This window comes from Macrobrachium nipponense, chromosome 11 (genome assembly GCF_015104395.2).
Source record: "Macrobrachium nipponense isolate FS-2020 chromosome 11, ASM1510439v2, whole genome shotgun sequence".
NCBI classification, from domain to species: Eukaryota; Metazoa; Arthropoda; class Malacostraca; order Decapoda; family Palaemonidae; genus Macrobrachium; species Macrobrachium nipponense.
The window spans coordinates 85,780,903-85,795,639 of NC_061087.1; the positions used below are offsets into that span (position 1 = coordinate 85,780,903).

The 14,737-nt window shown below is 36.7% G+C and overlaps 1 protein-coding gene across 4 annotated transcripts in view; it reads left to right on the forward strand.

Annotated features, from left to right (window-relative positions):
* Positions 1-14,737, forward strand: part of LOC135206849 (forkhead box protein N3-like) — a 180,873-nt gene that overhangs the window by 109,658 nt on the left and 56,478 nt on the right. For all 4 annotated transcript variants that reach the window (XM_064238356.1, XM_064238337.1, XM_064238350.1 and 1 more), the window contains one exon: positions 12,834-13,664. In XM_064238356.1, coding sequence (XP_064094426.1) covers positions 13,200-13,664 — 465 coding nt within the window. In that variant the 5' untranslated portion in view covers positions 12,834-13,199. The remainder of the gene's footprint in view (positions 1-12,833; positions 13,665-14,737) is intronic.

Here is a 14,737-nt window from a genome sequence, read left to right on the forward strand (position 1 = left end):
TATACTTTGTTAAGGTCTCTTTGTAGAGCGTTCCTATCTTCATCACAAGTAATTTCTCTACTTATTCTTGTGTCATCTGCGAAACTACTCACTACCGAATCCTTAACATTATTGTCTATGTCTTCAATCATAATAACAAACAGTATTGCAGCTAACACCGTACCTTGCGGCACACCGGATATTACCTTGGCTTCATCCGATTTCTCGTCGTTTGCAATAACTATCTGTTTTCTGTTGTGTAAAAATTCTTTTAACCATCTTCCTACTTTATCCACGATATTGTGTTTTCTATAATTTCTTCGCTAATATATTATGGTCTACTTTATCAAAAGCTTTTGCAAAGTCAAATAAACCACATCTGTTTCATTTCCGCTTTTCATATTTTTTGAATATGTTTTCACGGTGGACTAACAGTTGGGTTTGTGTACTTTTTTCCGGGTACAAAACCATGTTGTCCTTTATTAAACAAATTATTTATTAAATGTTTTCATAATATTTTTCTTCACTTACCCTTTCATCACTTTCATTATTGTGATGTTAGACTCACAGGCCTATAATTACTTGCCTCTAGTCTTGATCCACTTTTGAAAGTAGGGTAATATACGCTAATTTGTGCTCATCATATATCTTGCCTGTATCTACACTTTGTCTTAATAATATTGCAAGTGGCTTTGCGATAGAATGAACTACTTTCTTTAACAAATAGCAGGAATTCCATCAGGCCCTGCAGCAGCTCCATTTTTAATTTCATTAATAGCCTGCACAATATCAGCTTCATTAATATCTATGTCAGCTAAATATTCACTATTTTCATCCCTTACTTCTTATATCATTATCTTCATTATCTATTCTAGGGTGAAATTCTCTCTTATATCGTTCTGCCAGTATGTTGCAATTTCCTTTTTTTCATTCGTTAATCTCCCTTCAATTCTCAGAGGCCTATTTCTATTCTTCTTTTATTCATCTTCTTCGCATATGAGTATAATGTTTGGGGTTTTGCTTGATATTTAATAGGGTTTTTTCTTCCAAGTCCCGTTTTTCATTTCTTTGATTGTATAATCTTTTTTTCTGCATTTTCTATCTTACTTTTTAGTTCTATAACTTTCCATGCATTTTTTTCTTTTGCAAGACCTTTTTTCCACTTTCTGATTTTCTGGAACAAGATTCTTCTGTCTCTTGGTATGCATGAATGATGTTTACTTTTCTTCTTCGGTATATATTTTTTTCCACTATTATCTCCATTTATATAATATCTCCGTATTTACCCTTATGTCATCACTTACGAAAATGTTATCCCAATCTTTGTTTAATTCTTCATTAATTAATGACCATTTTATACTGTTTTTTACTGTAGAAGTTGTATTTTCCATATCCTTCCCACTTTTTCATTTCTTGCTTATCTCTATTTTCACTTGCTTTGGAATGAACTGTTAATTCTATGACATTATGGTCTGAAATACTCGCATTATAAACTATTATTTCTTTAACATAATTCATCTCGTTCACAAATACTAGGTCTAAAGTATTTTTCCTTTCTTGTTGCAGGTGATTTATTTGTTGAATGTTGTATTCTAGTAGCATATCTAATAGCTTTTCAAATTGCCTCTTATCTTCTGCACTACATATTACTCTCTTTTTTATATGTATAAGTCAACCACAATCTCCTATTCGTTCTTTCCATTCTAGAAAGGAAAGTTGAAGTCACCAGATAGGAGAATAGTCCAGTCCTTGTGATTTCTACATATATCATCCAATTTTTCAATTATTAAGTCAAACTCTTTAGTATTAGGAGTCTATATATTACTATGTTCATCAATTTTTCAGATTCAATTCTACCGCTATTAGTTTCACATTCTGAGTTACTATATTTCTCATATATTTTTCCTTGTTTTTTGTCTTTCCCATATATTGCGGTTCCCCTTCCTTGATTCCTATTTTTTCTATCTGATCTATAAGTTTGGAACCCTTTTATTTGATCATCATTCCCAGTCTCTTGGGAATACAGTTTCACTTATATTCATTATATCTATTTCGTTTCATTTTGGGTTAGTTTCTTCTAAGTACTCTATTTTTCTTTTTGAGTTACTCGTAACTAAACCCTGCGCATTCATCACTATGATGGTTTGCGTGTTTTCTCCTTCATTTAATACTGATAGTAATAAGGATTTTCCCATGTCTCTTTCCTGTTCTGGTATGTTGTTTCTTTTTTTCATTCCAGAAATTCTGACATTAAAAAGTCCAACTTTTCCATAATATTTGATCTTCCTTCATCATAATTATTCATTTTGTGTCTGAATCTGCAATTTTCTCCGTTTCTGCAATATCCTCTTGCATAATAAATACAGTTATTATCTCTTGAGTAGAATTTCGGAGCTGATGCTTTGAAATTCTTTGCTGACACCTCTGCATATCTCATTGGTGGTTTGCTTTTCTCTTTACCTGATATTCTTGATTTCTCTCTTTATTTGTTTCTTTCTTATTTTGGATTTTATTACTTGGTTGGTTATTTATGTATTATGATTCATGGCTACAGGGTGCATATATTTGCATTTTTTTGTCGAACTTACATCCTTTTCCTTCTTTTAGGTTTTTACATATTTTTGGATGCAGATCTCTGCAATCATCCCATATCCATCTAAGTATGCACATTTACCATATATTTCATAGTTTGACATATCTTAGGATGTTTGTAGTAACATCTTTCTCCAATCCTGCAATTCCCTCTATTCAAAAGGTTGCAGATTTTGTCTTTTCTTGTCTATTTTTTCCTCTTTCCCGTCATTGTATAGATCTGGGTAGAGCCTCTTCGGGATTTGCTTTTCTGTTGTCATATCGTAATTTATTTCTTCGTAGGTATGGCTGCTTATTGCCTCATATGTAGTATCAATGAGTATCTCTGGCATCCATACTTTTATCTTGTTCTTTGTTTTCCTTATTTTTTTTCTGTCATTTCATTTTTGTTTACTTCTCTTCCGTTTCCTCTTCTTCTTTTTCTTCTTCTTCTTCCTCTTCTTCTTCATCCTCAACTATTTGTACATTCAATCTTGATTTAATAACATTGTCTATCCATGATAGACATGTTGAACAAAAATTCTTGTATCTTTTCTCAAATCTTGTATTACCTCAGCACACTGTGGATGGGTCGAATGTTGCATGCAGCACATTTTCTGATTAGGTTTTGTGGATTGACTATGCTATACCAAACCTTACACAGTTTGCATGCTTTTGGCATTCTTTTTCCTAATGCATCAATTAGTATATTCACAAGATTCACCTTATTCATTTTCTTTGTCGGAATATGTTGGTTTATGTATATTTTCTTTATGAGTCTCTTGACCACTTGGATTTATTTGGAACTTCTTCAATTATTTTCAAGATGTTTTCATTAGATTTGTTCCAGTTTGAAGATTATATCCTTCTAATATATCTATGAATGCTTTTGTATCTTTTTGGTTAGGACTGTTGCTGATTTCATAGATGAGAATGCCAGTTCCCTTCCTGCTACCTCATCGTATTGCGAATCTGCTAGACACGCCAAATTACGCCACCTTTTCCCGCATGTTGGAACTTACTGCCATCTTGTTCTGATTTATAGTATTACACTTGATAAACTAACTTAGAAGACGCTTTATCCTACTATTTTCACACTAATCTTATCACCGATAGTTCACGAACACTTCTAGATATTTCTCAAATTCTAGTCGTATGTTAAACTTGTGATATCTGTGAATTAATTGTGACTTCACGCGGGTACGTCTCACCAAGCAAGATGGCTACTACGAGAGAGAGAGAGAGAGAGAGAGAAAATAAGTATAAAGTCTAGTATGGGAGAGGTATAGAATTCTTTAATCAAAACGAAAATTCATTCACAGATGGTTATCGTAAGTCAACTTTTACATTGAGAGTTGAGCAGTTCACGATTTCCTCATGGATACCAGTAAATGCAAGATACGTTTAAGGTGGTAGGCTGTGAAAACGTTCAGTTTATGAACCATTATTTGACATTTGAAAATAAGTAATTTTATGTAGCTCTCAGTAGCCTATGTTAATACTTTTTTTCAACCGCTTTCCTGTATAGTACGAATGAATTTGTTTCTCTTCGCACATCTTATCTTATTTTTGACATTTTTTTGCCTTCGATCTTAAATACTCTTTATCATTTTTTTTCCTTCGGTCGAGTTTTGTCCATGTTTTTTCTTTTAATAGTCCTTATGCTTTCAAAAGTCAACAATTTTTCATGCTAGACTATGTGTCATTGTTCATGCCTGCTCTAATTAGAATATAAAATATTTATAGGATCCATTTCAAAGAAGATTAATATTCCATATCATTAGGAGTCGGGTACGACCTAATTAACCTCGTATGCAATAAATGTATCCATGATGGTATTTGCCTCGACGTACAAACAGCTCTGCATACCCTAATATTTATATTAAGAGGGACATTTCATTAGCTCTCATTAAAGTGGTTGTATTCCTAGATATCATTGCACCCGAAGTGCTTATAATTTTGATTCTTTACTCAAAGCATTTTAAATCAGAGTTCCAATTTCTTCGACGATTACAACTTATTGTACACATGAATGTATATATATGTGTGGATATATATATATATATTATATATTAATATTATATAAATATATATATATATAATACTATATATATATAATTATATATATACCTAGCTGGTTCTTAGTTTTTGTAATGGAGAAATATAGTAAAAAGTTTTCTTTCAGTGCGATCTTTTGCTTCTTTGGACATTTGCTAATACGGTACGTATGAATGATGATGTTGCTTATGTGTGGTAAGTTTTCATGGTGCGTTGTTAATAATCTGATTTTTATTGATTTACCAGTTTTGTGGTGCTCAAGCCAATTACCGGTACCGGTTGATCTTCCCAGTTCGGTATGTTTGTTGGTGCAAATGTGAGAATGCTTGTTCGAAATTTGGTATTTGGACTTATTTGCTCGATTTCAGAATGCAGTTCTCAATCTATAAAAAGTGAACATGGAAGTAACGCTGTGGGTTTGTTTATACACTCATGTCGACAGTTCCAGTTAAATGCATATTCATGAACTTGCACGTATATTGTGTTTTTCCACTGGATTGTTATCTTTTATTATGCAGCAGATTTACTGATATATCAGTTTTTTCACTTTATGACTGGCTTCAGTTTTTATATTCCTGACCGGTTTTTATAGCCTCGTCTAATCATTTGCCCTGACCTCTGCGCCAGACTTTTATTTGAGCATGACTGTCAGAATGTTTCTTTGTGATCGAGTGTGTGTGTGCGTGTGCGTCTACAAGTAATAGTCTTATAATCAATGGGCCTTGGTAGTAACAACATTGAAGATTATTTCGTATCAACTGTACATACATAATATTGCAATCAGTATTTGCCCAGAAAAATAAAGTTCTTCATCAAAAAGGTCATGCACGATAATAAAAGATAGAGTGGTCCACGTTTTTAAGATTAATAATTTTGCAAAATTTTTTCATAGAAGTATTATACAAGATAGCCATCAAACTCTTTGACAACAAAATATCGAAATTCACCATTTCAAAATCATATGAGATCCACTCTCATTTCAAGTGATCATGCTTAATTTGCTGATGCAAAATAGCCGTAATAGAAATAAGAATAAGTTGTGACTCTAGCTACCTAGCAATAGAATCGAACCAAATAATAATTAAGATGAACATATTTAAAAATCATAATATACTTCCTTTAAAAAAACCATAATATACTTGAGGAAAATAGCATACCTTTAGTCAGTTGAATGTAATCAAGGATAATTCAACTCCCAGACCTTAATAAAGTTGATTAATGTTGGAGAGTGTAGTAGTATTCCTGTTTCCTAACAGACAATTAGTTAATGAGATTTGTAAGTGGAGACTTTAGAATCTTTTATTGTCATATGTTAACGATTTCCAAACTGTTTAAGGTTTAAAGGGTCCAACAGGCTTGGGATCAATCCATAAATCAGATAGATGGATAGCTAGATGCATATAACCAAATGGAATGTAGATACCCGATTTCTCTCTCTCTCTCTCTCTCTCTCTCTCTCTCTCTCTCTCTCTCTCTCTCTCTCTCTCTGCATGCTTTCTTGAGCATAAACACAAAAGATATCCGTAGATGATTCTTCCTCTTGGCTACTCTCCCGTCAATTAATTATTCTTAATATTTTCCATTCAAAGTATCGGAGAACAGATTAGAGGGAAACACTAAGAGCCCCTTTTGTTAATTATACACATTGAGCAAAGCTTTACTGCGGATCGAATTGATTTAGCGTCGAAAGGCGAAGTGTTTTAGTGTGGTGGACCATTACGTGGCACGTGTCAGGTGCGGGTGAACGTGTCACTAATTGGCCCCCAGGTGTAGGGGAACAAGCCCAGTGGTATTATGACAGCTCCCCTTACCTGTATTGCCTCCGTAAATCCTCCTGTGTTTGTGCCTCCCCGGGGAGAAGTGAATTTCGTTGCCAAATGCGGGCCGTGCCGGTTACGTTGTTAATCCTAATTGTATTTATGACTGCAACAAGAAAATTCTTAGCAGGCGGCGACGACACAAGTAGAAAATTGAAAAGAGCGATTGAAGCTTACGAAATACGAATAGGGCCATCAGATTTTACTTCGGCAGTCTAGTATCATATATTTCACTCTCAGTCCGCCGTGACAGTTTTGTTTTTATGATAATGGGCTTTGCTTTTATATATATATTTGTTTTATCTTTTATGCTTTTCTCCTGTTTAAGGAACCTTTTCAATGATAGAGAAATTTCCATTGCCGTTGTTAGATGCTGTATTATACCGAACAAATCAATTAAGGGTTTTTTCTGATCTAATTGAAAGTCCGTTAAGTTATTTGGATGAGTCATTCTAAAGGGTTAGTGAAAGGCAGGTTTTCTCAGAAACCTAAGGAAAGTTGAAATAATGGCGATTTTTTTTTTTTTTTTTTTTTTTATTTTTTTTTTTTTTTTTTTTTTTATTAAACGTTGCTTCATAAATTGTTTTAATTATGCTGGTGACATATATGATACGAAATAATTTATCGGCAGAATTGCATGAAATATTCCTTGAGATTTTCTCGCTCGCCCAAAATCCAGATTGAGTTGGGGGACAAGGCTTAGCTTGATTGGCTTTAAAGAAATCTACGAATAGCTTTTTCCTTTGATATTTTCAGTGATTTGCTGATCCGTTTCCTCATCACATTTTGATAATGAAATCTTAAAAGATTATCAACATTATTAACCATTTTTATCAAAAGATCGACGTTTTATTTGCATTCTGTTGTTTCTTCTTTTTGTTTGTGTAATGATCATCGTCTCTTTTGGTATCAGATCAAACTTGACATTCCAAATATCGCATGTGAAAAAATATAACTGGACAATTCATGTTTCCACAAAAATACACTGTCTGAGGTATATGTAGAAACAACACTTACCCAGCGTTTAGTTTTATAAAGAAAAGCTTCACCCAATAAATACGCCACTCATAAATTTTGTCAATATAATAGTTGATGTTCGGCCATCAGAGGAGATCATTGAACACATGTTACGCACAGCAACATCTCCGTTGCGCCTATGTCGTCTTCGTTAATTATTGTGCTCTTAACTTATTCTATTTAGTTTAATTCTTCTTGTGTATTTGTAAACTTTGACACGAGATATGCGTGGCTTGCATGACACTTGAGGTGTTATCGGTTCGGGATAGTGTATAATAACTATTTATGTATATGTTTCATAGAATATATACAGTCTTATTTACAATGTTTCAATTAGGAAAATGTTCATATGCTCAAGTGAATTCAGCATCTCTTGGTTCGGGACTCGTGGGTGGTGATAAATTGGTCCTTCACTCGTTCAATTAGTGCCATTTGCCTATGCATTAACCTCATAGATTATCTAAGAATTATTTTCAATGCAGATAGCTCCAGTGAGAAGACACGTATGTGTGATTGGTATGTATGGAAATAAACACATCTGGTTCATGTTGGAGAGAAATTAACCAGTTTACATTTTGAATACCTGCACTTAATTAGGCAGAAAATAAAGAAAAATAAAAAAAGGAGCATTTCGTGCTACGTTGTTCCTTTGCTTCTGGAAAATTGCTGTGGGCATTTATAACCACAACGACTGTGGGAGACGCAATTGGAATTAATGAATATTACTTGAAGGATCAAGTCATGCATTTATTCCATTCATTGTTCATTGCTACGTTACCCCCGGGGAAATACAGTGTAATGGAGGCATTAAATAGAAGAAAAAAAAAGTCATTATGGATGGATCGGGTACATAACCATGAATTTTAATGACGTGGCCCGTGTTTGCAAGGGGGTCATTGCCAGTCTTCCAGAATAATCGAACGCTTATCATGCTGTCATTCCTTCCCTGCCAACAGGCAGAGAAGAATATAATAATAACAACGCGTTCATGGAAACGCTGTAACCCCTCTAATGATACATCTGTCCGGCGTCGTGAGTCCGATCGTGAGTAATTATTATTTCATAATAATGAGGGCGACACGCTGGCCGTTCAATACCCATATCTCTCTCTCTCTCTCTCTCTCTCTCTCTCTCTCTCTCTCTCTCTCTCTCTCTCTCTCTGTCTGACCTTGTTCATTCAGGGTTTTAACCCTTGGTTTAATTTTTCATTGCCTCCAATCAGTGTGTCTGTCGGTCTTGTCTGATGTAGCAGAGGCGGTGGCATTAGTAATTATGACGGGCGTGTCTTTGCTCTTCCATCCTCATTCCTCGGTTATGGGCTTCGTAGATAGCTTGCAGTCGTTGCATCGCCCTTTTTGCTTCGTTCATTGCTATATGGGCTGATACTCTTCGTCAATTTATTTTCTGGTAGGTGAGGAGGCATGCGCTCTCTCATGGTAAAGATTTCGGCCAATTTTGTGAATACGCGGTTTACACGATTTTGATATATTTTTTTTCCATGAAAGGCCATGAACCTCTCTCCCATTATTTAAGTTAGACGATAATTTTTCGTCTGGGAAGTAAGAAAGAAGATGACATGTTGAGTAACGCTGACATTCACATGAAATAAGCTGGGAAGCTTTTACAGAAAAGACTCCTCTTATGTGAAAAATTGGAAGAGAGACTGAAGAAAAGTAAGCGTTAAACAAAGGGAAAATAAGTAATGTATAAGTTTAAATCTGAAGGTATATGCTTAAAACGGTATTTGAGAATTGTAAGAGAATTTAGGCAATTGTGTGGAAAGACCGTTGCATTGCAGAAGAATCCCCCAGCTGATTTCTTGGTAATAATTTTTTAATATTCTGCAATTGCTCTCGCAGTATTATATTACTGGACCAAAACATGTCTGTATTGTAAGCGTGGAACTTCCCAAAAGAGATCCTCTCCTATGAATCTTCAGTTCGACCTCATTTCACAATATTAGCATCTTCATTCGTGTATTTTTACTTTTATGTGCTGCCTCTTAGTGTTACAAGAAAAATAAGAGTTTCACGAAATATGTGTGGTTAGTCCACAAATATCATTATGCTGTTCTGTCAGTATCATTATTATGCTCTCGTGTAAACTAGAGAAAAAGTAGTTTTGTGGAAGAATTCAATGGTCTTGGGTTATTTAGGTAAGGTATTAACCTAACACAGAACTAATATCAGCTAGTCATTGGCGTTGGTACGGATATTTTTTTTTTATTTAAAAATTGTGTGGAATGTTGAGATGTCTTCACGAGGGATGCTTTTTGTGAGTTGCTATTTTGTCAGCTCGCGCTCCCGCACGCGCACATATTCTTACGATGTCTTGCCCCAGTGTGTTTGATGCCCTTCGAATGTAGAGAGAGAAGAGAGAGAGAGAGAGAGACCGGCGACGGTGGTGTGGGGGGAGAATTTAGAAGGCACCTATAATGATTGATCTTTTATCGACTCGCCGGATATATCGGATAAATTGTTCGTTTGAAGTATTCTCAAAAGCTCTGCGGTCGTTCTAAACATTTTTCTTTTCTCCAGTGATAGCTGTTTGTATATGTGTGTGTGTGTGTGAGAGAGAGAGAGAGAGAGAGAGAGAGAGAGAGAGAGAGAGAGAGAGAGAGAGAGAGAGAGAGAGAGAGAGAATCCTGACCGGGAGTTTAAAATCCGATGTAGAAAGTTGGGACTTGCATGATAGAGATTATAGTTGCATATGAAGTTGACCTCCTTTGCTAAAGTAATGGATTTAGTTACGTAGCTCTGTAGCTCTTACAAGTCGAAAGCAAGTTTCTCTTCGTCATGAGTTGAATGGAAGGTGAAAGCAGATTCTTTGTATTTTCAAGGAAGTTTAAAATTTCGTCATTAGGTCGAAGAATTCTCTTTATAGTGCATGATGAAATTTTTTTTTTTATTGTTCTGGTGTTTTTGTAGCCAAATATGTTCATTGGAATACAGTCTGGTTCAGCTGGTCGATGCATTTTTATGAAGTTACACCGAAAGTGATCATCAACGCCTAAGTCAGGTTGCGTCTGGAATTTTTGTATCTGCAACCTTGGGTTAGATTTATGTAAGTTAAACGAAAGATTTTTTTAATGCAAAGGCAAATGCTACTTAGTCTTGAAACTGTGAAGTAAATATTTAAATGCATTTGGATATTTTCTATGGTAATTATATATTTTCATAAACTACTTAGTGGTGTAACATTTTAGTTTTGTATAAATAAATTATACTGACCTTGTTGTAAACTAGTTTGGGAACTCGTAAGGAGAGCGCCCTTCACTTAGGATTTTCATATATCCCGCCTCTGTGGGTTAGATGTGGTTCACAGCTGCGCCGACTTCCTTCCTGCTGACCACAAGGTCCAGAATAGCTTGCGACCATTCTTCGCTCGTTCAACTTTGGGGGGGCCAAACATCGGGTAATTCGGTCTTGAACCCCGATGAATTGCGTGGAAGAGACAGCTTAGTCCACGCACTATCTCGCTGCTTCGTTTTGAGGGACTGACACATTCATTACGGAAGTTTATTTGCCGGAGGAACGAGGAGGTTGCAGCAGCTGTGCCACGGCCTTTGGAGCCTCACGCGGCGCGGTCAGCATGTTTACACGTTGCCAGGCAACAGGGGGACGCTCGTCGTGTAGGAGCAGCAGCTTGTGTTGGCTAGCCCTTCCACACGCACACGAACTCACGTACATAGAAGAGGGTTGGCATCTGCACACACCTGCCACACGTGTTTTCACTCTCAAGCAAACGAACGATACCACCAAAAATTGGAGACGCCGGTATTTTTCCCGTTGTATTGCGCGAAATTCAGCGCGTTTGGAATTAGAAGTCGGGAATATGCATGTGTAATATGCGTGTTTTCGTGTGATTGTGATCTACTTGTCTTTAGCCGCCCTGCAGGATTCTAGGTAGGACGATCCGTACCTTATCCATGCACGGCGGACCGATTGCAAAGGGCGTGCAGGAACTGCTAGGGATTAATATTGAAGAGCAGGTGCGGAGAATGTGTACGTCAAAGTATGAGTATGTATAATTTGTGTTAATGGGACCTGTTGATACGGAGAAGTAACATACTCATACTTTCCTGCATGCAAACATACACGAAGACGAAAAGCAAGTGTGTCTAATGAGGTCAGTGTAATATCGTGCTTAAATTAGCCTACTTGAACTTAGTTGTTCAAGTTTGCTTTTAGTTCGATTGAGCCTTTGCCATTAACGGGAATCCCTTACTTCCCGCGAGCAGTGTGGTGTTTTCCGATTATGAATCAAAAATTGCTTAAGGGATGAATCAATGATGACGCCAGTATCTAGGCTTTTTTTTGTAGAATACAAGTGACAAAAAAATTGAAATAATCATGATAATACTTGTGTTTTTATATTGCGTGTGTAATTGGGACTGCGATTGAGAGAGGATTTATAGAGAAACGTGGAAACTGAGCGTTTCAGTTATGGAAAAATTCATCGTTATGTTATAACTTGATAAGAGATAAATTGTTGAAAGGGAGAGGTTTTTAAAAGTTCCTACGTCGGTTTTGTGTTTGGTAACTACTATGTATATTAGTATGAATATATGTTCAAGTTTCATTATGTAAAACCAGCGGATGGGCATGTAGACATATGAGAGAGAGAGAGAGAGAGAGAGAGAGAGAGAGAGAGAGAGAGAGAGAGAGAGAGAGAGTTTCTTTAACATATTGGATATTAGCGAAGTTTTAAATACAGATTATTTCTTTTTCTTTAATTTTTTTTCCAGCAAATTACATAAAAGTACTGGTAGCACACTAACAATTCTAAAATATTCTTTTATATGCATTACTGTAGTGGTTTAAGGTACGGTGTATTGGTTTCGAAACATTCAGATACCTATAACTAAAGAGCACCAAGAATTCTGTGCTTAGCTGGTTGCTGGAGTTATACTTTTCTGTAATTGTAAATTTGCAGTTCGTGATGTTGAGGAGTACGGTAATCATATAGTAAGACTCAAAATTGAAATTTATGAAAAAGCCAATTGGAACGGCCATTTGTTGAAGTTCATAGAATAGACGTGAAAGATTAAGACATTATTCAGTTGGTATTTGATGCTTTGGGTTAATTCTCTTCAGACATCTAGAGTTTTCTTTCAATGTACTGTATAATATATATATATATATGTATATATATATAATATATATATATAATATATATATATATATATATATATATACATTATATATATATATATATTATCTATATCTATTATCTTATATCTATATATATTATTAATCTATATTATATTATATTATATATATATATATAATAGATATATATTAAGGTGAAATGATTAGGTATTTATTCATATGTAGTTATGTGAATAATAGAACTCTTGAAAATAAGTTCCTTCTCTTTCTCCTCTTGCAGTACAATGATGAGTGATGGAGTCAAAGTAGAAGAAGTCAAAATCGAGGACGTGGAAATTGAAGAAACGGGTGAGACAGTCGTTAGCGAAGGAGGAGGAGGAGGAGGAGGTGGAGGAGGAGTGGGTGGCGATGAGGCCCCACCTACAGCAGCAGCAGTAACAGCAGTGTCTTCCTCTTTCACACGCCACCACCTCCTCCTTCGTCGTCACCAGGGAGAGGATGAAGATGAAGGCGAAGTAGGCACGTTGGCGGTGAGTGGGGGCCCAGTGGTGGTGAGAGGAGATTGTGGTGGCGGAGGGGGAGGAGGAGGAGGAGGAGGTGGTGGTGGTGGCGGCGGCGAGGAGGTGGTAATGGGGACGTGGTGGTGATGGGAGGGAGTGGTGCCACTACCCTCTACAGCAGGGAAGACGGTGCCACCGTCCTGGAAGCTGCCGACGGCACCACCACTGTCCTCCAACCCCAGCACACTCAGGGCTCTGCCGCCCACAGGCTGACATTGACCGTCGAGGGCGGCGATGGAGTCGTAAGCGGCGAGGGCGTCACCGCCATCGTGGACAATCGGGCGGGCACGGCCACCTTCGTCGAAGGCGCCGAAGTTGTTCGGACGGTTGCTGTGTCATACGCCACGCCCATTCTGCACCATGTGTTCCTGCAGGCGGCCCCGCCCACCACAACTATGCATCATCCGCACACCACCCATGCCACCCTCCTCCAAACCACCCACGTGCCAGCCGCTGCTATCATTCAGCCTACTTCTACGGCACGGCGGCCGCCCACTCTCCATACCTCCACTACACCCATCATTTTGCAGCCCGCCCGCGCAACACTAAAAGTAAGTTCATGTGATATGACGTCGTTATTATAACATTCACTCGGCTTTTGTTGTCGTCATGTAGATCACCATAGTAACCGATTCATAATGTATTATGTCGTTTTCCCCCAGTTTTTCCTCCCAATTTTCCCCCCCCCCCCCCACCCCACATTTTCTCCCAGATCCCCACACACTTTTATCGTCGTCTTATCTTTAATACCGCTGCGATCGTCATACGTTCCCTGCGTTTAAAATCACCATAATTAGTTTCATGCTTTTGTTTTTTCTATGATCATAAGTGAAATTGTAATTATTCATTCATCTGTTTTTAAACATCATCAGTATCATGGACATCATCATAACGTTGTGATACTCACCTCTGAAGTGTGTGTGTGTGTGTGTGTTTCGTCAGTATTTTATCCAATTTTGATAAATCTTCACGTTCCATCACGACAATCATCATTATTTTCAGTATCAGTTTCTGAATAAAAATTAAAAATATTGTAAATAACCGTAAACCTAATAAACATTATTTTGTTATATTCAGTGTCCTATTTTTAGTCGAATTTTTAAATAATTTTTGAAACAAAAATCAGCCATAAAGTTTGCAACGCGGGATACCACTTTTAGTTTTAAGTAGAGGCATAATGCTGGAACGCCATCAATAACGAAGTTTTGAGTTTTGTGTTAACGACACACTTGGCAGCATGTTTCTCCAAATGCTCTTCAGGAAAACTTTGGTGTTATTCGATTACTGGGTAATAAGATGGCGGTGTACACCCTCATTGTCAAGTGGCTGCCGTAAGTTCCCTCTTTGTAGTGGTGTGTCATGCGACAACTTTTCCCATTTTTCAAATACCTTCTAGTGAAAATATACGTTAAGAACATGCTCTCTCTCTCTCTCTCTCTCTCTCTCTCTCTCTCTCTCTCTCTCTCTCTCTCTCTCTCTCTCTCTCAAAACACACACACTCACACACTAGTTAGGTGTAAAATATTACCAGTAAAAAAATAGGATTTTTTGTATTGCTCTGATGAAAAAAATCTAAACAAACGAACACATGCATACGATAGTAAGTATGAGGAATACAATGATA